The 24,370-nt window shown below is 45.0% G+C and overlaps 1 protein-coding gene across 2 annotated transcripts; it reads left to right on the top strand.

The window, feature by feature from the left end:
• Positions 1–702: 702 nt before the first annotated feature.
• LOC123425055 (sodium/hydrogen exchanger 1-like) lies at positions 703–6,326 on the top strand. Of its 2 annotated transcripts, none has more exons than XM_045108723.1 (15): positions 703–745; positions 1,127–1,348; positions 1,448–1,566; positions 2,235–2,332; positions 3,095–3,154; positions 3,268–3,314; positions 3,396–3,590; positions 3,776–3,822; positions 3,942–4,008; positions 4,187–4,287; positions 4,394–4,495; positions 4,886–5,024; positions 5,125–5,187; positions 5,335–5,418; positions 5,703–6,326. In XM_045108723.1, exons 2-15 carry the CDS (start codon positions 1,175–1,177, stop codon positions 6,045–6,047), a joined length of 1,641 nt encoding a protein of 546 aa, XP_044964658.1. In that variant the 5' UTR covers positions 703–745; positions 1,127–1,174; the 3' UTR covers positions 6,048–6,326. The 2 variants fall into 2 exon arrangements, with proteins under 2 accessions (XP_044964658.1, XP_044964667.1); XM_045108732.1 differs by lacking the exon at positions 703–745 and adding an exon at positions 901–1,013.
• The last annotated feature ends 18,044 nt before the right edge of the window (positions 6,327–24,370 follow it).

Raw genomic sequence — 24,370 nt, 5'->3', positions numbered from 1 at the left:
GCGAATAAATGAGAGTGCGTGAAGTCGTGAACATAGGAGGGATCGATTTGGCAAGTCTGATTCAAGATTCTCGCTATTATTAATGCTAAGCAGAAGTAGAATCATGCCATGCTATTACCAGACAAAACACCACACCCCCACATCGCGGCGTCAAAATCCATCCACCCAGACCCAGGTAGCAACAGCACAGTAGCGGACGGTCCACCACTGGTCAGAGCACGAGCCGTCTTTCTCCCCCGCACGTTGCCCGTCCATCCAGACGCGCCACGTCGGCCCCATCATCCGCCCGCGTGCGCCCTTCCCACCAACACCACCTCCACCCCCCCTCCTACTACACTTGGGCCCGCACTGTCCGGCCCCACCAGTCATCCCCCCGGGCGCGGTTTCAACGGCAGGTTTCTGCCGTTGAGCGCGGCGCGTGACCGATTTGTGCATTTGTTAACTCGTTCGCTCCCCTCCCGCTTGGCTCTCCTGCGTGCCCCTCTCATGGCCAGATGGCGATGGGAAACGGGGGGAGAGGGACTCCACTCCACCACCCCCCTCACCTCACGTCTCCGTCCACATCGCCCACCGGGAGAGAGCGAACGAAGCTCGCCCGCCCGCCCGCCCGCCCGCCCCCCGCATCCACACTTTTTCTCCCCTCCCCTCTCCTCTCTTCCCCCCCCCCCCCCCCCCCCCCCCCGCCCCGCTCCAGATCCCAGCGGACCGGCTACTGGCAGGCAGCTGAATCTGCCGTCCGGCCCAGGTGCGTGCCCGTCGCCACCCTTTGTTCCTTTTGTCATGTCGCTTGCTCCGCACAGTGTTCTCCCCATCATTGGCCAGTGGATCCTGCTCGAGTTTCATACCCGTGATTCTTGCTTATCTACTGCTTCCCCTTGCCAAGTGGGAAGTTGTGTGCGGCTTCAGGCTTCCGTGCCTCTGCTTTCTTGTTTCTTGGGCTGTGGGGGCTGCTTGCTTTCTTGGCGATTCATCGGTCCTATAATCACTGTGCCGCTCCTCTGGTTTCTTGATTGGTGATTCAGCGGCTCACAGCTTGCTTCTACTGGTCCATGCTTCCCGGGGAGAAGCGAAGGTAGCTAGGATCTACTTACGCAGCTCTGACAATTTTCTTGGCTGCTGGCTGCAGGCTGCCGGAGGCTGGGGGAGACCGGGATCCGCCGTGGTGGCGGCCGGCATGGGGCCCGATTTGGGGGCGCTCGCTCTCAGGTACACGGGGCTGGCGGTGTCGGACCACGACTCCATCGTCGCCATCAACATCTTCATCGCGCTGCTCTGCGGCTGCATTGTCTTCGGCCACCTGCTCGAGGGGAACCGCTGGGTCAATGAATCCACCACCGCGATCGTCCTGGTGAGCCCTCTGCCCCCCACGCCGCGCGCTCCAGGTGCTTGTGGTTTCGCTTCGCCTGCCCTCCCTGAGCCGTCCTTCCTCGTGCCTTGTTGCTCGCAGGGGCTCATCACCGGTGGTGTCATTCTGCTCTGCACCAAGGGGGTGAATTCGCGCATTCTTATCTTCAGCGAGGATATTTTCTTCATCTACTTGCTCCCGCCCATCATATTTAACGCCGGGTGAGCTCATCAAGTACTTCAACTAGTAGTTAATCTTCAGACACTTGTTTTGTTTTCTGTGCAAGAAAATGTCTTGACGTGTCTTAGTTTAGTTTTTTAATCTTTTCAACAATGTGCAGCGCACGATAACTAAATGAGACTACATCAAAGTTTATATATTAGTATGATTTTCTTCAGATAATGCAGTTTATATCTGGTAGCGTGTGTGCGTCTGTTAATTAACCAAGGAAAATAGCACTACTAATTGTTTGGTTTAGATGAACAATAATTCAACTATCAACCCACTCCCTTTTGTCTCCATCTGTTATCCTAAAACTACAGCTAAACCATTATATAACACAGCCTAGAAATCTTAATTGTAAGCCTTAACTAGATTTCTAGGTTGTGTTATATAATGCTCCACTTGCCCTTTTACAATTCAGTCATTTTGGCTATTTTTCATTAACTAGGTATAAGTATAACATACTTGCTTTCATTTCTTTTGTATCACAAGGACTTAGTATTTTCGTGTGTTTCGTATATCTATGAAGCTGCATACATACCTCAGTACTTGCTCTAAAGTTTCACTCTAAAGTCACAGTATTAGTCTGCACTTATGTAACTTATGTTTCATTAGATTGAAGTCTTTAGCTCTGAGTGTATGACTGAGTATTTCCACAAACTATCAGGTTTCAAGTAAAGAAAAAGCAATTCTTCCGCAACTTTGCAACGATTATTTTATTTGGTGCTGTTGGAACATTGATATCCTTTGTAATAATCACGCTCGGTAAGTTACTAAATCATTAGTTTATTTTTGCGTGATAATTTGTTTCACATTTGTACTTTCGTTAACAGTGACAACCCTTTTCTCCTAAATGCAGTTAAGCATTACTGGCATGTTTAGTTGGTGTTAGAAGCCAGTTAACTTTATCTAAGGGGTAAAATGAGTGGGGGGGTTGCTTCTAAAAGAGTCCATCTTTGTGGTTGATTCTGTAATACAGCTTCTGGTATCACACTCAATACACAGCATAATGGGGCTAAGCTAAAAGTAGAGAGTAGTGTTTTGGATCACAATTTTTTACATCAAATGAATGGGAGGTTGTACCTCTTAGAATTGGCTTGTCTCGGGAGCCGCTGCTAGTATTTCAAGTCCTTGAGTGGTGGATGCATGACCACCATCCACAGACTAAACTTTAAATATTATTTCAAGTCTTTACAATCTGGGAAAGACTGACATGGTATTGGACTCGAGTCAGAACACAAGGCACTTTTGTAATCTCAGACGGGCTGAAATCTGAACATCTATGCAAATTAAAACCTAAGGCATATGTTAAACAGAGCTGATAATTTGCCATGCGTTGAATCATTTATCCATCTGGAATTGTTCCTGAAACCTAGTGAAGAATCACAGTTTTATATTCATGAATTTATGGGAGTCATCTTCATACAGGAAATGATCTACAAGCATGGTGGTTTCATACATTGCATCCCTAAATCTTTAATAACTTTCTCAGGTGCTAATGTTTTTTTTTTCTAATGGACATATCAGGTGCTATGGGATTGTTCAGAAAACTTGATGTTGGTCCACTTGAGCTTGGGGACTATCTCGGTTGGATACTTTTTCCTTGACTTTACGTACTTGTGTGAAGCTGCTGTTTAGACTTTGGATGCCATTGAATATCTTCTCTTTCTTTTAGCTGATTTTTTAACCCGCATGTGCAGCAATTGGGGCTATCTTCTCAGCAACCGATTCTGTTTGCACCTTACAGGTTTTGCGTTGAACAATCTGCCATTTTTGTGTTATGAAGTGAGAAAGCAGACCATTTAATTTGTAAATTTGTTGCTTGCAGGTGCTTAACCAGGATCAAGCACCCCTACTCTATAGTCTAGTTTTTGGTGAAGGTGTTGTTAATGATGCTACATCAGTTGTGCTCTTCAATGCAATTCAAAACATTGATCTTAATCATTTTGATGTCTTGGTTCTACTACAATTGATCGGAAAATTTCTCTACCTATTCCTCACCAGCACCGTTCTTGGAGTAGCTGTAAGTAATCTTTTACTGACACTGTTGTGACACCAGCACTAATAATAGGAATTGCTTTAGGATTTGTGCGATGTAAGTTATGGGAGACTATAGAAACACTCATTTCATTTCGCTGAGCATTCTGTCCTGATGATTCATTTGAACATGCCTTTGTTGACTGACTATTCACACTCTTGTTTTGGCAGGCTGGATTGCTTAGTGCATACATTATTAAGAAACTTTGTTTTGCAAGGTCTGTACATATATGTTTTTTCATTCCTTGGAGCTATTTTTTGTTGTTGTACAACTTACACTGTGGGTTACTTTAGAGACTTGAAAACTATTGTGACATGCTTGCGGTGTTATGTGCAGACACTCAACTGACAGAGAAGTTGCTATCATGATACTCATGGCATACCTTTCGTATATGCTGTCAATGGTGGGTGCCAATGAATATAATAAGTTTAAGTTTAAAAACTAATTTAATTTGAAATGTTTGGGAAGAAATCATTTATTGTTTGATATTGGTACTATAGTTATTTATGTCCTTTTGTTTGCTGTCTTAGTTCCTCTTTTTAGCAGCATGCAATGCTTACAGATCCTTTGTTGTATTTCAGCTCCTGGATCTGAGTGGCATTCTAACCGTGTTCTTCTGTGGAATAGTAATGTCACATTACACTTGGCATAATGTCACAGAAAGCTCAAGGGTTACTACCAAGTATGTATTGAGCTGCTAACTAGCTTTTGCTTGCAGCCATTGCGACTCCTTTGTCCATTTGCAATAAGTATACCACCTCGCTGACATTCTTTTATTCATGTTGCAGGCATACCTTTGCAACTTTATCATTCATTGCTGAGATTTTTCTTTTTCTCTATGTCGGGATGGATGCATTGGACATTGACAAATGGAAATTAGCTAGTAGCAGGTAGCTTTTGCTTTCCATGAACAATTATCTGATTTTAAGAACTGTATAAATCAACATACAAGGCATATAGTAGTAAATAGCAATCTGCAGATTTACATGGTTATACCAGTTATCTTGAGCACTTATGCATCATCCAGTGATCAGTTTTGCTTCCATTCAGACTGATGGGTCTGGCAGAAGTAATGTATTCTGGTGGACTTACATCTATCAGCGATGATGAAACTTGATGTCAGTTTTTTTAGTTGAAAAATTCTGCAAAGAAACAGCTACTTAATGCTTCTATTTGTTGTTATTCGGCAAGGGCCACAACATCAGCTGCCTGGATTGTCTTGCTTATACTTTTCTGTAACTCTTTCCCAATCTAATTTAAGCTTCATTTCCCTAATGCAGTCCTAAGAAACCAATTGCTTTAAGCGCTGTTATATTGGGTTTGGTTATGGTTGGAAGAGCAGCATTCGTATTCCCTTTATCTTACCTATCCAACTTAAGTAAAAAAGAGTCACATCCAAAGATTTCCTTCAACCAACAGGTTAATATTTATCCTTTTTTTTTACTGTTTATCTATTTATGTGCTTCTGTCATTCTGCTCCTTCATAGAGGGAGCTAACTTTGCTGGTGTTTTCCTCTAGGTAATCATATGGTGGGCAGGTCTCATGAGAGGAGCAGTTTCAATTGCACTTGCTTATAACAAGGTGATGTTTGACACTAACAAATATGAACTGAACAGTTTTCAAAACACAGTCCGATGAATTGATTTGGAACTAGTACATGATGTTTTGGTAAGCCATCCTTGTATATAGAGGTTCTGATATGGAACAGTCTTTTGTAAATTTTTGCAGTATACAACATCTGGTCATACTGCCGTGCGAGTTAATGCTGTCATGATCACAAGCACAATCATTGTTGTTCTGTTCAGCACAATGGTGAGACTACCATACCTTACTGTCTTCATTATTTTTCAATGGCTATCTTATCACCAGCATGGATTTTTTTTAATAATTATTTATCAACAAAATACGCGCTAAAGTTTATGTTATACTTTCTTCAAACATCATAATGCTACTTGTTTCCTTATATAGAAACTTATGGTTGATAGGTCAACTGCTAATACAGCTGTCATACAAGAGTCCCGTTAATATCAATGCTATTTTGCTTTCCTCAAAGAAAAAAGGAAATGACTTTCCTTTTGATTATATATTTGATCCAGGTTTTCGGCTTGCTGACTAAGCCTCTGATTAATCTCCTCGTCCCACCAAGACCTGGCACTGCAGCTGATATCTCAAGCCAGTCATTCCTAGACCCACTTACGGCGAGCTTGTTGGGGTCGGACTTCGATGTTGGCCAGCTGACCCCCCAAACAAACCTCCAGTATCTTCTCACAATGCCAACTCGCTCGGTTCATCGTGTATGGCGCAAGTTCGATGATAAGTTCATGCGCCCAATGTTTGGGGGAAGAGGCTTCGTCCCATTTGTGCCTGGTTCACCCATAGAGAGGAGCGTCCATGGACCTGGCTTGTTGGGCACTGTGACAGAGGCAGAAAACCGTAGTTAAGTTGAAGCTCAGAAGGTGCAAGTATATTTCTTGTAAATGTTCAGATATCACTCAATTTTGCTCTTGGGAGTTCTTTTGGTGTATTGTTGCTATGTGTTGGTGTATATTATGCAGATAGTTTCTGTAGAACCATGTAAGCTGTGTAGTTTTCTGGGAGCAATTCAAGATGTACAATTTCATCTGTAAAATTCGTTGTTGTTCAGACAGAACAATCGGATGGATGCTGGATATTAACATTCATGTATAAAAGGAACTCAGGTGGAAACTATTAGAATTTTACTGAACCTAGCTCTCTTATTGCTCATTAGTACCGGTCACTGGATACAGGGTAGAGATTACACTAGTAATTGAGGAATAGAAGGAGCTTAGACTGGGAAGAGCACGAAATCGAGGGTAGGCAGGAAGAGAATCAGAGGGAGGGATGCACTCGTGTAAAAGTTCGTAATCAATGTATATATTTTTTGGAGGAAATTTTGAATGTTGATTTGGCGAGTGAACAAAATTTGTTTTTTATTTGCATCTGATAGGTTACCCGTGGAAATTGAGAGGATGTACATTCTCATCGCTAACCTGAGGCCTATGTCTCCAGGGATACTGCTTGATTTCAGCTCTTTTTTTTTTCTTTATTTCAGATGTGTCTCCCCACAAGAGAAGCCGACTCCTATGTGGCACATCGGCCAAGACCATGCCCTAAAACCACCGTCGGGCTCCGACTAAACCCGCCGGTTCATGGTCGTTTGCGTCTGAAATCTAGACTGACCCACATACCAACACTAGTTTTATTAACGCTTCGAGATTAACTTTTGGCTGGTCATCCATCCTTAAATTTTTTCAAACCAGATACGATTAACTTTAAGGTTATTTTTGGATGCACTACTGGAATTCAAAATTTTACCGTCTGCCTTGTCTTTGCCGTCTGCTGACGCATGACAAAGGTACTCTTTGCCGTCAGCTGTCACAGTGTTGACGCAAAGAGGTGGCTGATGGCAAAGGTTTAATTTGCCGTCGGCCACCTCTTTGCCGTCCGCTGGCAGACGGCAAAGAAGCCCTATGCGGACGGTAAAGGGTGGGCAGACGGCGAAGCCCCCCCCCCCCCCAAACGGCCGAAACCCCACCCCCACCCACCCCGCCCCTTTGCCGTCTGCGTGGGACTCCTTTGCCGTCTGCCTGGGAGCACGGCGGACGGCAAAGGGGACGGCGGCCCACCAACCACACTAACGGCTGCCCCCACCCGATGCCTCCCCCACCCCGCCCCTTTGCCGTCTGCCTAGGAGCACGGCGGACAGCAAAGGGGGCGGCCCACCAACCACACTAACGCCCGCCCCCTCCAACCGCCGCTTCCCACGTACGTGACCCACCAGTACTGTGCATCTGCGCCCCGCGCCGCCTGCCGATGAGCTCTGCCGGCCACCCCTAGGTTTCCGCCTCAACCCCGCTCATCGAATCCCGCCGTCCGGCACCAGGTGCTCCGCGCCGACGTCCCGCTGCTCCGGCCCAAGGAGGCCGTGCCGCGCCGCCCCGTCGTCCCGCTGCTCCGGCCCAAGGACGCCGCGCCGCGCCGCCCCGACTCCCCGACGACCGTCACAACCGTCCTCCTCCTCGACCTGCCGCCGTACGAGCTACTCCTCTTCACCTCTTGTCTTATTATAATCGAATTAGTACAATTGGAGGATGCGTACTAGCACTAGTTTTTATCAAAAATCAGTAAAAGTTTGAATTTTTCATAGTAAGGCAGCCCCTGCTCTTAAGAATTCATGTCCAAGAGTATTGTAACGCCAAGGATTTATCTTTTATTCCATTCTCCCATTGGTTGCTACACATATTTGAAAGGAACATCAATGGTGTTCCTGCATTAACCTCAGATCTACTCCCCGCGTCCAGAAATACTTATCGCTTATCGGAGAAATTGATAAAATTAGATGTATCTAGAATTAAAATACATCTAGATACATCCATTGCTCCGACCGGACGGAGGTAGTATTAAGTAGTAATGTGTTAGATCGAATCGATACTAAACGATGATGGAGGTGACCATACTATATTCAGTATTAAAAAGGTCCATGTTGTATGGATATGTACTCTATCAGCACAAGCATGTGTTCATACAGAATTCTTGATCAACTTTATTATGCTTTATTCCAGGAGACAATTTACTTTTAGTTCCATCCACTCTACAGTTTATTTACTTCCCTTGCTCTACATTATTCTGGTGTTAACTTCTCCAAATGCATAGTACTATAAAATTGAGTGGACTCTTTGGGGACGCTATTCTTTGAGAAGATCAAAGTACAGCATGGTGACTTGCTTTGTAACATTGCCTGATACCAGATTTTAACCGACCAGAACTTGATTTCCATAGCCTGAGCATACTTGACTCTGATTAACTCCCACCCTTTCCTAGTGCAAACTCTTATCAACTACTCCCTTCGTCCCAAAATTCTGGTCTTAGCTTTGTCTAGACCTGGGGGAGGGGTTTCCTAGTACGTCCCAGGCTCGGCGCCCCCTCCACCTTCCCTTCACCCACTGTTCCTGATCATAAAAAAATGGTGTCATTAGAAAAGAAAAAGGTTTAGGGTTGAGCACATTATTCTATGTTCGAAGATCGACCCGGTACCCTCCCAAAAAAAAAGATCGACCCGGTCCAGCTGATTCATGAGCACAGCGACGTGGGATAACTATGTTGTGGAGTGTGTGCTTCCACTGGACAAAACAATGAAATTTTGAAACATCCCTGTCAACCATAATATTCTCAACAAAAATACTACTAGTACTACTACTATACGGTGCCATGCGCCACTCGTGCGAGATTTCTTGGACCAGTAAACTCGTTATCGTTCAACCAAACGCTACCGAAAAGATCCACAGAAAAGTTGATTGAGCAGAAGGAAGAAAGTTGTGCTTGGCATTGATGAAGGAAACGAATCAGGGGGTGTTGTGCGGAGTTGGCTGACCGTGATGTATAGCATGGAGGAGGCGACGATGGTGCGGTAGCGGCCCAACCACGAGTTGGCGACGGCGGCGCCGAGCAGCGGCAGCATGGACGCGGCGCCGGACCAGGCGTTGACGGCGGCGGGCGAACCCCCCGACCCCCGACGCAACTGACCCTCGACCCCCGACGCCACTCACCCTCGACCCCCGACCCCCGACGCCACTGACCCCCAACTCCCGAGCCCCGACACCTCTTCGGCCTCTTGTTGACCGAAAAGACCCCAACCCCCGACGCCAGTGACCCTCGACCCCCGACGACACTGACCCACATAGTTATGAGTTAGGTCACATAGTTATGTTAATTATAAAAACATTGTATTTGTGTTGATTGTGTGAATTTCAATGTGCAGTTGTTCGACGACCTCCATGTGTGTTGGACGAGCTCCGCCCTTGCGTTTGTTGGTGAGCACAAATGACTTCTCCTCCTACCCCCTTAATTTGCTCTGTCCCTATCTTCGTGCCGATGAAACTTGCTAGCTATAGGTTTCTTCAATCATGAGTATGCCTGACCAGTATGCGTCTCCTGTTTGAAAGGGCGACATCTATAAATATGCATTTCTTTGCATATTTATAACCGCCATCCTTTCGAATTGTCCAACATTATCCATGGACAGCCCGAGTATGTGTAGATTGGGTTCGTTTTCCTGTATACTGTGCTCTGGATCCGATGCAGAATTTCGTCAGTGCCTCCCTGTTGTTCTCCGTGTACACATCCTCTTTGCTTATTTCCGAGACGTGTATCAGGAGAACAGCGGGGAGGTGCTACCGAAATTCTTCGTCGCATCTGGAGCAGAGCATGGGAAAATGAACCCAATCTACACATACTCGGGTGGGATTAGGACCTATCTTTACCTATTAGCGTGTAGGTTGCATGGACGTAATAAAACTGACAAACTTGATTAGCGTATGAATATAGATGATGAATTATATACTTATTTCTTGTGCTCCCATAGGTAGCTAGGCAACATGAGTGATCGTGCTTGGATGTACACTGGTCACCCTAGTCAGAAAGACATGACCCATGAATGGTTAACAAAAACCAGGGGGTTTGTGAGAGCCGCATTTGCAAATGGCCAGCAAAAAACATGGTGCCCCTGTCCCAACTACGACAACTGGAAAAAGCAAACATAGTTTGAAATGGGTAAACACCTGCAGAAGTGGGGTTTTACGCCTAATTATACGGTGTGGACTTTTCATGGTTAGTCTGACCAACGTGCCAGAGCTGACGTGATTCGTCGTCGCACCGACGGGCATGGTACCAGGATTGAAGACATGGTGCAAGACTTTGATGATGCTCGGGATTCAGATGATGAGATGGAGGAATCTGCAAAGGCCTTCTATGAAATGTTGGAGTCTTCAAAACGTCCTCTCCACGAGCAGACTAAGCTTTGTCAGTTGGATGCCATCGCGCAAGTAATGGCTCCGAAGGCTCAATTCAACCTAGGCAGAGAATGCTACGACGCGGTGATGACGATATTTGGACGCTTTCTACCCAAAGGCCATGTACTGCCTGCAAACCTGTACCAGTCAGAGAAAATCCTACGTGTACTTAAGATGCCCTATGAGAAGATACATGCCTGTGAGAATGGATGTGCCTTATTTAGGCTTGAGTATGCGGCCTTGAACTATTGCCCCATTTGCAATTCTTCCAGGTATATTGTGGTAGACAACGGTATGGGTGAGAAGAATCAGACCAAAATCCCCATTAGTGTTCTTCGGTATCTGCCAATTGTACCAAGACTTCAACGTATTTTCATGGTCGAAGAGATGGCCAGACAGATGACATGGCACAAATTGGGCAAAATAACCGAACTAGATGCGGATGGGAACAAGATGCTGGTACACACTTCAGATGGTTTTGCGTGGAGGCACTTCGATGCACTACATAAGGATAAATTGGAAGATCCAAGGCAACCTAGAGTTGCCATAAACACAGATGGGTTCAATGTGTATGGTATGACGGCAGCACAATACAGTTGTTGGTCTGTATTTGTCATTCCTCTAAATTTGCCACCCGGAGAGATTATGAAAAGAAAGAACATTTTCGTGATGTTGATAATTCCAGGGCCCAACTATCCGGGGAAGAATATGAATTGTACATGCAGCCGCTTAAGGATGAGTTGCAAGAAGCCTGGGATAATGGGATCAAGACCTACGACGCGGCTACCAAAACAAATTTCAAAATGCATGTGTGGTACATGTACTCGATGCATGATTATCCGGTGTTTGCGCTATTCGCTGGCTGGTGTGTGCATGGAAGGTTCCCGTGCACCACATGCAAGGCAGCTCTTCGGTTCCGTTGGCTGCAGGCTGGTCGCAAGTATTCTTGCTTCGACATGCATAGACAATTCCTGGATCCTGACCATAAGTTCAGAAAAGACAAGAAGAATTTCATCAAAGGTAGAGTTGTCAAAAACACTGCACCAGCTGCGCTGACAGGCCAACAGACCCTTGATCAGTTAAACGCTCTCGAGCCTGATCCTTTGCGTCCAGGATACTTCAAAGGGTATAATACGGAACACGCCTGGACTCACAAGTCATGCTTATGGGATCTGCCTTACTTCAAAGACCTCCTTTGCCCACACAACATCGACGTGATGCACACTGAAAAGAATATTGCGGAGGCCATTTTTGGTACATTGTTCGGCATGGAGGGGAAGTCAAAAGATAATCCTAAGGCTAGAATCGACCTGGAGGCTCTATGTGATAGACCGTTGCAAAACTTGCGGCAACGGAAAGGAAAGAAAAGCATAGCGAAGCCAAAGGCACGGTTCAATCTTGAAAGGCTAGCTATGAGGGAAATGCTATTGTGGGTGAAAATGCGGTTGATGTTCCCCGATGGGTATGCTGCGAATCTAAAGAGGGGAGTGAGTCTTGAGAAATTGAAAATATTTGGTCTCAAGAGTCATGATTGGTACATATGGATTGAGTGGGTAATGCCAGTGATGTTGCGTGGCTTTATCCCTGAGGATGAATGGCTAATACTGGCAGAGATGAGCTATTTCTTCCGTTCTCTTTGTGCGAAAGAACTATCGCCTGGCGTGCTAGATGAAAAGGAAGAGTTGGCGCCGGAGTTGATCTGCAAATTAGAAAAGATCTTTCCACCGGGCTTTTTTAATCCAATGCAACATTTGATTTTGCATCTCCCGACCGAGGGAAGAAAGGGGGGGCCCGTTCAAAATCGATGGTGCTACTCAACTGAGAGGATGCACAAGACGCTTCGAGCTAAGTGTAAAAATAAACGTAGAATTGAAGCATCGATGACCGACGCATTCATTACTGAGGAGGCGGCAAACTTCGTGACATCACACTACGAAGCCAAAAATGATCATTTGCATAACCCGAAGCCTCGGTACAATGATGGCGATCCAAAAAAAGTTCGATCCAACCTCAGCCTATTCAAAGGTAAGCTCGCACCATCCGGTGCTTCGAAAGGGAAATCGTTGGATGTCGAAGAATGGCAGACCATTTCATTGTATATCTTCACCAACCTAAGAGAAGTGCAGCCGTACATCGAGTAAGTTCTCGGTAAATTATTGTTCCGCAACTTCTAATTGCTTTGAACTACTCTTATTCCCGGATATTTGATATAGTTGATACGTTGCCGAATTCTCGGATGGAGCGGTCATCGAAAAGGATTCCGTCAAAGAGTATGAGCTTCTCGCAAAGCATGGAGGCGACTATCCCGGTTTCATCTCTTGGTTCAAACAAAGGGTAATTAATTACCATTAATGGCCCATTTGATTTCTTGGTCTAATTTGCGGCTAATGCATCCATTCTTTCGTATTAAACTTGTAGGCTGCTGTAGAGTCTATGGACGCCGAGTTGAGACAAGTTGCTAATGGTTTTGACTATAAGGTCCGTTCATTTGACAAATACAACATCAACGGGTATCACTTTCGTACCTTTGGCAAAGAGCTATCTATGCCCGACCTAAAGACTACAAATTGTTCTGTCTCTGCTATCGGCGAAGGAGGCATCGAGTATTATGGAAGAGTTGAAGCAATTTATGAACTTCTATTCTATGGTGAAAACCCATCGACCGTCGTAGTCTTCAAATGTTATTGGTTTGAGCCGAGGGAGACTAGAAGGACTCATGAACATATAGGACTAGTCGAAATCAACCAAAACACCCACTTAGATGTTCCCGATGTCTATATTACGGCTCAACAGGCGACACAAGTTTTCTATCTACCATGGGCCTGCCAAACTGATCCAAATCTCAAAGATTGGGATGTCGTTTATGAAGTGCCACCACATTGTAGACCACCTACCCTCAATGAAGAGGATTACGAACCTCACATTAACCCAGACACATATGAAGGATAATTCTTCCAAGAAACACGTATGTCCAAGAAACGTTTCAAGAACCGCTCTACTTCACCCCAGAACATTGAAGTAGACAGCGACAGTGAATCCGTCTTAACCCCTGAGCCCGAACAGGAAGAGCTGGAAGAAGAAGAGGTTACTGCTGTGGATGACCTGTCACTTGTTGACCGATTACACAATGGTGGCGTTCCACATGTTCTTTGTGATAGTGATGATGATGATGCATTTATTGATGATAGTGGTGATCATGATGCATTTATTGACCCCGAAGTATATATAGACGAGCACGATTATTATTAGTTCATGTCAGGTATTCAACTATTATACTATATATAAATTTTGAGTTCATGTTAGGTATTCAATTTTTATTAGTCATGTTGGTATTTATGACGATGATACACTTAAATTATATACATTTTATTACTAATGTTGGTATTTATGTTGTACTAATTTCATTTACTCTTTGTCATGACAGGTGTTGAAAGATGGTGGGAAAGGGTCGAAAGCACTCCGCGGCTCCTTCTTCGTCGGCGGGTGATGGGATGGGTACTTCCATTCCTGCCTCGCCTCTTCGGAGAGTGTTGCTCTCTACTATGCAAGGAGCACCCCCCGTGAGAGGAGGTCGACCCCCCGCGAAGCCGAGAGGTACTAAAGGTACACGTTGTATTCATGTTGGTATTTATGTTGTACTCATGTTGTATGCATATTGGTATTTATATACATTTTATTACTCATGTTGGTATTTATGTTGTACTAAAGGTACACGTGGCCTCGGGAGAGGTAGGGCGGTGGCTGCCACGCCTTCTGAGGTGGAGGCTACACGGTCTCCGCCACCACCCCAAGCTGATTCACCTGAGCACGGGACTTCTAGGGTGGATTCGTCTGAGGTGGAGGCTACACGGTCTCCGGTTCACGAGCCTCGGGTCGACGAGCCTCAGGTCGACGAGCCTTCGACCCACGAGACTCGTGTGCCAGAGGCTTCGTTCCAGGCGACTCTGGAGCAAAGCATGGATGAGGGTACGTCCCCAGAGACTCAATGGGATACTTGGGCTGAGCCAAGTGGCCATGCTGGTAGCGACGAGGAGCTGGGTGAGGGGGCTACCGTCTACCAGCGTGGTAGTTTGGGGCTCCCGCTCGTGCCGGCGGTCCCCGAGCAGAGGTGGTCGATTAGGCCAAATGGGGACAAGTAAGTTAATTTACTCTTATTTAACCTTTTGCCTTCATGTTTTCTCAAATATCTAATGTTTTGGCTTTAATTTTTCATACCGTAGGGGTTGGATTGTTGCCAAGGGTGTCCGCAAGCCCAACAGCGTCCTTGGTGTGCTTTGTCGTAAAAACTTCCCAGGGTTTGTTACGTTGCCTGGTCGGGAGCGAGAGGTAGGAATGACCTGGGAGCACTACTTGGGTGCCCCGGCCCCGCCGGAGGTGGAGATCGACGGTGTTTTGTGCCACACGAGGGCCAACATGGTGATCCGACAGTTCTGGGTAATTTCTCCTTCACACAATTATAAATCAACCATAGCTAGTTATTGTACTAATCGGTGTTGTCTTGTTTGCAGACCTACTATAGGTGTGAGGAGGGATACGAGGAGGACGCGACAAAGGTTATCGAAACTGAATGTCGCCGCCTACTTCAAAACTTTCGGCACGAGGCTCGGGTGCAGGCTGTTCGGGACTACTATGCCACGCGGCGTATTAGGAAGGACAAGGCGAAGTGCCGTGATTCTAAGATGGAGAAGGAGCATTACATGAAGGTAATTACATATTATTAAGGCTTTGTAGTTAGTTTCCTTAATTTGGTTCTTACGCGCTCAAATTTCTCTTTATTAACTTAGGTGCCCCCGAGATGGTGTGTGGATAATATGGATTGTTGGGAGGCCTTGGTGGATCAGTGGTGCTCCGAAACGTGGGAGGCCATCCACAACAACGCCAAGGAGAGGCGTGGCAAAATGGTTGGTGTTCCACACGATCAAGGGAGCGTCAACTTAATCCAATTTGGCGAGAACTGGGTATGTGGTTTGCTTCATGCCTCATGTAATTCATTCTTAATGCTATCTTGAGCCCTTTACTAATACAATTTTCCTCTCTCTCTCTTTTAGGCGCATCACAATAAGACGGAGGTGCCACAGATGTACGACCTGTATGCGATGGCCCATACTGCCTCGTACAAGAAGATCAAGGCATTCTCTGAGTCTGACCTCGAGCATCCAGAAAACTTCACCAACATCTCCTCCCACCACAAGCTCGTGAAGTACAGAGATCGCGGGAAGGCGAGGAAAGGGGAGGACTTTAACCCGAGCGAGGGGCCTATTGATCGAGAGCTGGTGATGATAGGTGGCAACGGGAGGCCCCATGGCTCGACCGCCATTGGAGATGGCCTTATACGTTGTCCTAGCACTCTCCGGCAGATAAAGGCACGCCTAACGAGCTCCTGTCCGGAGATAACACCTCGTCCACGGCCAGTCGAGCTTGCCATCGAGGTTAGTTTAATGGACTCAACTATCTTTCCGCATTATGTTGTGCATTGGAACCAATATGATTACAATGCTAACAATGAGTTGTGTTGCAGGCTGCTATTCAGAAAGAGAGAGAGGCAATGCAGGCGACTATGGCGGAGAAGGATAAGGCGATGAGGGAGCTGGAGGAGAGGACGACTGCATTGGTGGAGGCGGAGAGGGCACGGAATGATGCGTCTAACAGGGCCATATACGAGCTCTTCATGGTAAGTTTCTTCTTCATGTTATTTCAAATCTTGCATTTTAATGTCCGTTTCATTAATAAATAAAAAGTTTGACTTGTCGAAACCAAATGTACAGTCTATGTGCGAGAAGAGCGGCCAAGTACCTCCGCCGATGCCAGTCATTAACATGGCGGGGACTGACACGTCTCAAACGTATCTATAATTTTTGATGGTTTCATGCTGTTATCTTGTCATCTTTGGATGTTTTATGTACCTTTTATATCTTTTTTGGGACTAACTTACTAATTCAGTGCCAAGTGTCACTTCCTGTTTTTCTGTGTTTTTGGCTCTTTTCAGATCTGATTTTGGAACGGAGTCCAAACGGAATAAAATCCCCGAAATGATTTTTTTCCCAAACGGAAGAAGATCACAGGGCCTGTGGGCCAAGCCAGGAGGGCTCCAGGGAGCCCACAGGCCCCCACTCCGCCACCAGGGGGGAGGCGGCGGTGGGCAGGCTTGTGGCCTCCCTGGCGCCCCCCTGACCTAGATCTTGCGCCTATATATTCCCTAAAAAACAGAAAAAAATCAGGGGAGCCACGAAAATACTTTTCCGCCGCCGCAAGCTTCCGTTTCCGCGAGATCTCATCTGGAGACCCTTCCCGGCGCCCTGCCGGAGGGGACTTTGGAGTTGGAGGGCTTCTTCATCATCATCATCGCCCCTCCAATGACTCGTGAGTAGTTCACTTCAGACCTACGGGTCCGTAGTTAGTAGCTAGATGGCTTCGTCTCTCTCTTGGATCTTCAATACAAATTTCTCCATGATCTTCATGGAGATCTATCCGATGTAATCTTCTTTGGGGTGTGTTTGTCGAGATCCGATGAATTGTGAATTTGTGATCAGATTATCTATGATATATATTTGAGTCTTTGCTGATTTCTTATATGCATGATTTGATATCCTTGTAAGTCTCTCCGAGTCTTGGGTTTTGTTTGGCCAACTAGATCTATGATTCTTGCAATGGGAGAAGTGCTTGGTTTTGGGTTCTTACCATGTGGTGACCTTTCCCAGTGACAGTAGGGGCAGCAAGGCACACATTGAGTAGTTGCCATCAAGGGTAACAAGGGGGGCTCTGTCGTTGATATGAGATTTTCCATCTACATCATGTCATCTTGCTTAAGGCGTTACTCTGTTCTTTTGGACTTAATACACTAGATGCATGCTGGATAGCGGTCGACGTGTGGAGTAATAGTAGTAGATGCAGAAAGTATCGGTCTACTTGTTTTGGACGTGATGCCTATAGATATAATCATTGCCATAGATATCGTCACGACTTTGCGCGGTTCTATCAATTGCTCGACAGTAATTTGTTCACCCACCGTCTACTTGCTTACATGAGAGAAGCCACTAGTAAACACTACGGCCCCCGGGTCTATTCACATCTATCGTTTACACCTCCGCTTTTACTTTGCTTTGTTACTTTGTTGCTTAGTTCTCACTTTGCGAACAATCTATAAGGGATTAACAACCCCTTCATAGCGTTGGGATCAGGTTCTTTGTGTTTGTGCAGGCACTTGTGATACTCCTTCACTGGATCGATACCTTGGTTCTCAAAACTGAGGGAAATACTCACCATCGTTGCGCTACATCACCGTTTTCGCTTCGAGGGAACACCAACGCAAGGCTCCAAGGCCATGGGGAAATCCTTTGCATATTTTCCTTGGAAGTCCCTAAAGGCGTAGCCGTAGCAGAAGGATTCCTGGTGCCATTGCTGAGGAGAATCAAGACAAGAATAGTCTCCCGTCAGCACGTGTTTCTGGCGCCGTTAGAAGGTCTTTTGTTGCAGTAGCAGAAGTATTTCTGGCGCCGTTGCCGGGGAGGAGAGATCTATCCAAGTAGGTCTCACAAACTCATCTCCTGCGTTTACTTTTTTGCCAGTTGCCTCTCGTTTTCCTCTCCCCCACTTCACATTCGCCGTTCTCATTTGCCTTTTTCCGTTCGCCCTTCTTCCGCTCGCTTTCTGTTTGCTTGTGTTACCATGTGCCTTCTTTTAGCTTGCATCTTTGCTTGCAAAAAATCCATTGATATGGATCCTCATCCACTAGCTAATCTCTTTAAGAGACCCACTTATGTGGAACGAATTGCTAGTGAGTTGAGTGCACTTGGCTATCTTTATGGAGTTTTGCTTGAGATGCGTGAATCTCAAAATTGTGAGGAAGAAATTTATGAAGTGATTCACGAGGTCTCCTTGGATGAAAAGCATGATTACAATGGTTTCACTATAAATTATATTACTGATAATCATGCTAAAATTATGAAAAACCCTAAGCTTGGGGATACTAGTTTTGCTTTGTCCACTACTTGTTGCAATAATCATGATTGGGGTGATGATCTTTCTTATGATCTTGAAAATTTGTTCAAACCTCATGATGAATATGATATTTGCAACAATACTGAAAGTGGGATTGGAGAAGTCATGACTTTATTTGATGATAATCCCACTATTTTTGAAGTGCGTCAACTTTGCATGCATGTGGATCATGAAAAGAATATCCTATAGGATAGCTATATTGTTGAATTTGAATATGATCCCACATGTAATTGCTATGAGGGAGGAAAATATTTTGGTAGAAACTTTCATGTTACCAAATTACCTCTCGTTATGTTGAGATTGGTATTGTCTATTTCTTCTTCCTTGCATTTGGTAACTATTGGTTCTCTTGCCAATTTGTTTCCCTATAAAATGCCTATGCATAGGAAGTATGTTAGACTTAGATTCGATCACCTTTTGCCTAGCTAAGGGCGTTAAACAAAAGCACTTGTTGGGAGGCAACCCAACGAATCTATACGTTTTCTTTCTGTTTTGTGTTTTCCACACTTTCATAATTCTGTTATGATTGTGTTTTTTGTGTTTCTTTTTGCGTTTGTGCCAAGCAAAACCGTTATGATTAGTCTTGGGGATGATCGTTTGGTCATGCTGGAAAAGACAGAAACTTTCTGCTCACGAAAAGAATTTTAATTTTTTTTGTAAGAGATTTTGAGTTGATTCTTTTTGCTGCTGATTGCTACGCAAATTCTTAAGACTGTCATAATTTTTCAGAATTTTTGGAGTACCAGAAGTATACGAAATATACAGATTGCTACAGACTGGTCTGCTGTTAACAGATTCTGTTTTTTTTGTGTTGGTTGCTTATTTTGATGAAACTATGGATAGTATCGGGGGGTATTAGCCATGGAAGATTGAAAATACAGTAACCCAACATCAGCACAAGTAGAATTTAAGTTTTCTCCAGTACCTAAGGAAGTGGTGGTTTGCTTTCTCATACTAATGTTATCACGATTTTCTGTTTAAGTTTCGTGTTGTGAAGTTTTCAAGTTTTGGGTGAAGTTCTTATGGACAAACAGATAAAGAGTGGCAACAGCTCAAGCTTGGGGATTCCCAAGGCACCCCAAGATATTCAAGGATGTCGTAAAGGCCTAAGCTTGGGGATGCCCCGGGAAGGCATCCCCTCTCTCGTCTTCAATCCATCGGTAACGTTACTTGGGGCTATATTTTTATTCACCACATGTGATGTGTTTTTGCTTGGAGCATCTTGTATCGTAGGAGTCTTCTATTTTTGTTGTGTCACAATCATCCTTGCTGCACACCTAGAGAGAGAGACATGCACACACCGTGATTTTGTCGAGCTTCACTTATATCTTTTGTAGACAATTCAGCTCACATGTGCTTCACTTATATCTTTTGAGCTAGATACTTTTGCTCTTTGTGCTTCACTTATATCTTTTAGAGCACAGCGGTGCGTGGCTTGGTAGTTGATCTATGCTTTGAAAGTAGTCTCAAAAGGGGTAGTTATCCAAAGGGATATGAAAACTTCCACCTTCATGTGCATTGAATAGTTAGAGAAATTTGATTCATCTCAATTAGTTTTGAGATATGGTTGTGGTAATATTGAAGTTATGCTAGTAAGGTGTTGTGGATCTAGAAATACTTGTGTTGAAGTTAGTGATTCCCATAGCATGAACGTATGGTGAACCGCTATGTGATGAAATCTGAGCATGATTAGTCTATTGATTGTCATCCTTTGCGTGGCGGTCGGGATCGCATGATGGTTTATACCTACCAACCCTTCCCCTAGGAGTATGCGTTGAATGCTTTGTTTCGATTACTAATAGAACTTTCGCAACAAGTATATGAGTTCTTCATGACTAATGTTGAGTCCATGGTTTAGATGCACTTTCACCTTCCACCATCACTATCTTCTTAGTGCCGTGCAACTTTCGCCGGTGCACAAAACCCACCATTAGCCTCCCTGAAAACAGCCACCATACCTACCTACTATGGCTTTTTGAAAGTCATTCCGAGATATATTGCCATGCAACTACCATCATGACATGTGCCACCACGTCTACATTTCCATTGCACGATCGTAAGATAGCTAGCATGATGTTTCCATTAATGTCTATGCTATGCTAGATCATTGCCATGGTACACTACCGAAGGCATTCCATATAGAGTCATAGTTGCTCTAAGTTTTGATTTTGAAATTGTGATGATCATCATTAATGGAGCATTGTCCCATGTGAGGAAATAAAAGAGGCCAGAGAAGCCCACCAAAAAAGAGAGGCCAAAGAGCCCACCAAAAAAAAGAGAGAGAAAGAGAGAAGGGACAATGCTACCACTTTTCCACACTTGTGCATATTAAGCACCATGATCTTCATCATTGAGAGTCTCTCGTTTTGTCACCACCATATAGCTAGTGGGAAATTTTCATTATATAACTTGGCTTGTATATTCCAATGATAGGCTTCCTCAAAATTGCCTTAGGTCTTCGTGAGCAAGCAAGTTGGATGCACACCCACTAGTATTCTTTAAGAGCTTTCACATACTCTTAGCTCTAGTGCGTCATTTGTATGGAAATCCCTACTCATTCACATTGATATCTATTGATGAGCATCTCCACAGCTCATTGATATGCCTAGTTAATGCGACTATCTTCTCCTTTTTTTTGTCTTGCAACCTCCACTACACTCCACACCATATATAGTGCTATAACCATGGCTCACGCTCATGTATTGCGTGAGAGTTGAAAAGGTTTGAGAAAGTAAAGGTGTGAAACAATTACTTGGCCAATACCGGGGTTGTGCATGATTTAAATTAGTTGTGCAATGATGATAGAGCATAGCCAGACTATGTGCTTTTGTAGGGATAACTTTCTTTTGGCCTTCTTATTTTGAAAGTTCATGATTACCTTGCTAGTTTGCTTGAATTATTATTGTTTCCACGTCAATAGCAAACTATTGTTTTGAATCTAATGGATCTGAACATTCACGTCACATAAGAGGAGTTACAAAGGACATCTATGCTAGGTAGCATGAAAGCATCAAATATTCATTCTTTATCACTTCCCTACTCGAGGACGAGCAGGAGTTAAGCTTGGGGATGCTTGATACGTCTCAAACGTATCTATAATTTTTGATGGTTTCATGCTGTTATCTTGTCATCTTTGGATGTTTTATGTACCTTTTATATCTTTTTTGGGACTAACTTATTAGTTCAGTGCCAAGTGCCAGTTCCTGTTTTTTCTGTGTTTTTGGCTCTTTTCAGATCTGATTTTGGAACGGAGTCCAAATGTAATAAAACTGAGTCCAGATGGGGGGCTTGTGGGATCCCTGTAGCCCTCCTGGCTTGGCCCAAAATCAGATCTGAAAAGAGCCAAAAACACAGAAAAAACAAGAACTGGCACTTGGCACTGAATTAATAAGTTAGTCCCAAAAAAGATATAAAAGGTACATAAAACATCCAAAGATGACAAGATAACATCATGAAACCATCAAAAATTATAGATACGTTTGAGACGTACCAGTGGCTTCCTCTTGCTCCTCCCGATGTCACCTCCTGTACGAACCCCCAAACCACTGCCGATCTTGCTTTTGCTCGATCAGACGGCTCCAAGCCCGTGGTTCGAGGCTATTTAGCCACCCAGTGCCTCATTCTCCCCCTCCTCTCCCCTCCTAGCACCGTTGGGGCAAGTCCCCGAGCTCCACCGCGCCATGGCCCGCTCCAGCAAGAGCTTGAGGTCGTGGTGATCCGTCGTCCTCGACCCCTCTGCAGCACCAGGAGCACGCGGTCTTCCATGGGGTCCATTCCTGTGCAGGTCGGACCCTTCTTCCACGACATCCCCGACGTCCTCTACGGCGGCTACGCCAACGAACCTCTTCTGCACCACCTCGTTGTCGCTTCCTCGTCCTCGTCGCGCGGCTCCACTTCTCTCCGCCTCTTGGTGAGCGTGCAACCCCCGCTATCCTCCCTTCACTTCTCTGCTAGCCTCACGTCATGCGTTAACGCAGCACGCTGGAGTTGCATCGGCGTGCGTAGCCGCAGCAGCCGCCGCTTGCGCATGCATGGCCTCAAAGTCTGGCCTCTCGCCTTTTTTATTTTCATAGGTTTTCCCTCCGTTGCACTTCGAAGATTAGATAGAATAGGTGGATTTCTTCCCGTGTGTGGTCAACTACTCTGTCTTAGCCTAGTTGTAGAGAATGTGTGTCTATGTGTGGAAGAGGTGGTGGGTTCGAGTCCCTCACCAAACCCCTTTTTACTCTGTCTATTTATACTATGTGTGCGTAGGTGCCATCTGACAGGTGGGCCAAAGGGCCCACATGTGTGTGTGTTGTTTTTTATTGCTTGTGGAGTATTTTCCTTATCTGGAATATTCCAGAAGAGGAATATGCCAAATCTGGCATATGCAAGTTCAGCCTTTGTTTGATATAAGTGATTTATGATTCTGGTTGTGGTCCCTTTGTACTCTGTCTGTTTATACTGTGTGTGCGTAAGGTGTCACCTGACAGGTGGGCCAAAGGGCCCACATGTGTGTCCCGCCCCCTTTTATTCTTTTTTTGTGTTCCTGTGGTTTGTTAGCAGAGTAGATACTTGTGCATTTCTGCCTCTGTTCTATCAGGCGCACCGTAGCAGCCTTTGTTTGATATAAGTGATTTATGATTCTGGTTGTGGTCCCTTTTTACTTTGTCTGTTTATACTGTGTGTGCATAAGGTGCCACCCGAGAGGTGGGCCAAAGGTCCCACATGTGTGTCCCGCCCCCTTTTATTCTTTTTTTGTGTTCCTGTGGTTTGTTAGCAGAGTAGATACTTCTGCATCTGTGCCTCTGTTCTATCAGGCGCACCATAACAGCGCAGTGGCCTCTCGCCTTTTTATTTTCATAGGTTTTCCCTCCGTTGCACTTCGAAGATTAGATAGAATAGGTGGATTTCTTCCCGCGTGTGGTCAACTACTCTATCTTAGCCTAGTCGTAGAGAGTGTGTGTCTATGTGTGGAAGACGTGGTGGGTTCGAGTCCCTCACCAAACCCCTTTTTACTCTGTCTATTTATAATGTGTGTGCGTAGGTGCCACCTGACAGGTGGGCCAAAGGACCCACATGTGTGTGTGTTGTTTTTTATTGCTTGTGGAGTATTTTCCTTATGTGGAATATTCCAGAAGAGGAATATGCCAAATCTGGCATAAGCAAGTTCAGCCTTTGTTTGCTATAAGTGATTTATGATTCTGGTTCTGGTGTTTTTAGGCATGCAAGTATAGCAGTATGATATATGGATTTGGGGTAGAAAAACCCAAGGAATCCAATTGTGGCACTGGATTTCAATATTCAGCAATTCTGCAAAAGAGCCATTATGTGATGAGGTGGCACTTTGTCATTTGAGTAGGATTATTTCTGTGCGTGCCTTGAAGTGTGTGCCTTCATGCATTGCTACTGCGACAACAGACCTTCCCTGGTACGGCGCTAGGAAACCTGCTGCCACGGCTACGCCTTTAGGGACTTCCTTGACAAATATGCAAAGGATTTCCCCGTGGCCTTGGAGCCTTGCGTTGGTGTTCCCTTGAAGAGGAAAGGGTGATGTAGCACAGCGGCGGTAAGTATTTCCCTCAGTTTTGAGAACCTAGGTATCGAACCAGTGGAAGATCTCGTCAAGTCACAAGTACCTGCACAAACACAAAGAGCTTGCACCCAACGCTATGAAGGGGTTGTCAATCCCTTATAGATTGTTTGCAAAGTGAGAACTGAAAGCAACAAAGTAAACAAGCAAAGTAAAAGTGAAAGTGGAAACGATAGTTGTGAATAGACCCGGGGGCCGTAGTGTTCACTAGTGGCTTCTCTCATGAAAGCAAGTAGAAGGTGGGTGAACGAATTACGGTCGACCAATTGATAGAACCGCGCAAAGTCGTGACGTTATCTAAGGCAATGATTATATCTATATGCATCACGTCCAAAACAAGTAGACCGATACTTTCTGCATCTACTACTATTACTCCACACGT

Source organism: Hordeum vulgare, chromosome 1H (genome assembly GCF_904849725.1).
Source record: "Hordeum vulgare subsp. vulgare chromosome 1H, MorexV3_pseudomolecules_assembly, whole genome shotgun sequence".
Classification (NCBI taxonomy): domain Eukaryota; kingdom Viridiplantae; phylum Streptophyta; class Magnoliopsida; order Poales; family Poaceae; genus Hordeum; species Hordeum vulgare.
The sequence above is the reverse complement of the archived record's forward strand: the minus strand, read 5'-3'. Positions and strand labels throughout refer to the sequence as shown.

What these genes read in the sequence shown, in the direction of transcription:
- LOC123425055 (XM_045108723.1), top strand. Translation starts at nt 1,175, where the DNA reads ATGGGGCCCGATTTGGGGGCGCTCGCTCTCAGGTACACGGGGCTGGCG. An exon ending in CCACCACCGCGATCGTCCTG is followed by an intron (nt 1,349 to 1,447) that starts GTGAGCCCTCTG and finishes TGTTGCTCGCAG; the next exon opens with GGGCTCATCACCGGTGGTGT. An exon ending in AAGAAACTTTGTTTTGCAAG is followed by an intron (nt 3,823 to 3,941) that starts GTCTGTACATAT and finishes TGTTATGTGCAG; the next exon opens with ACACTCAACTGACAGAGAAG.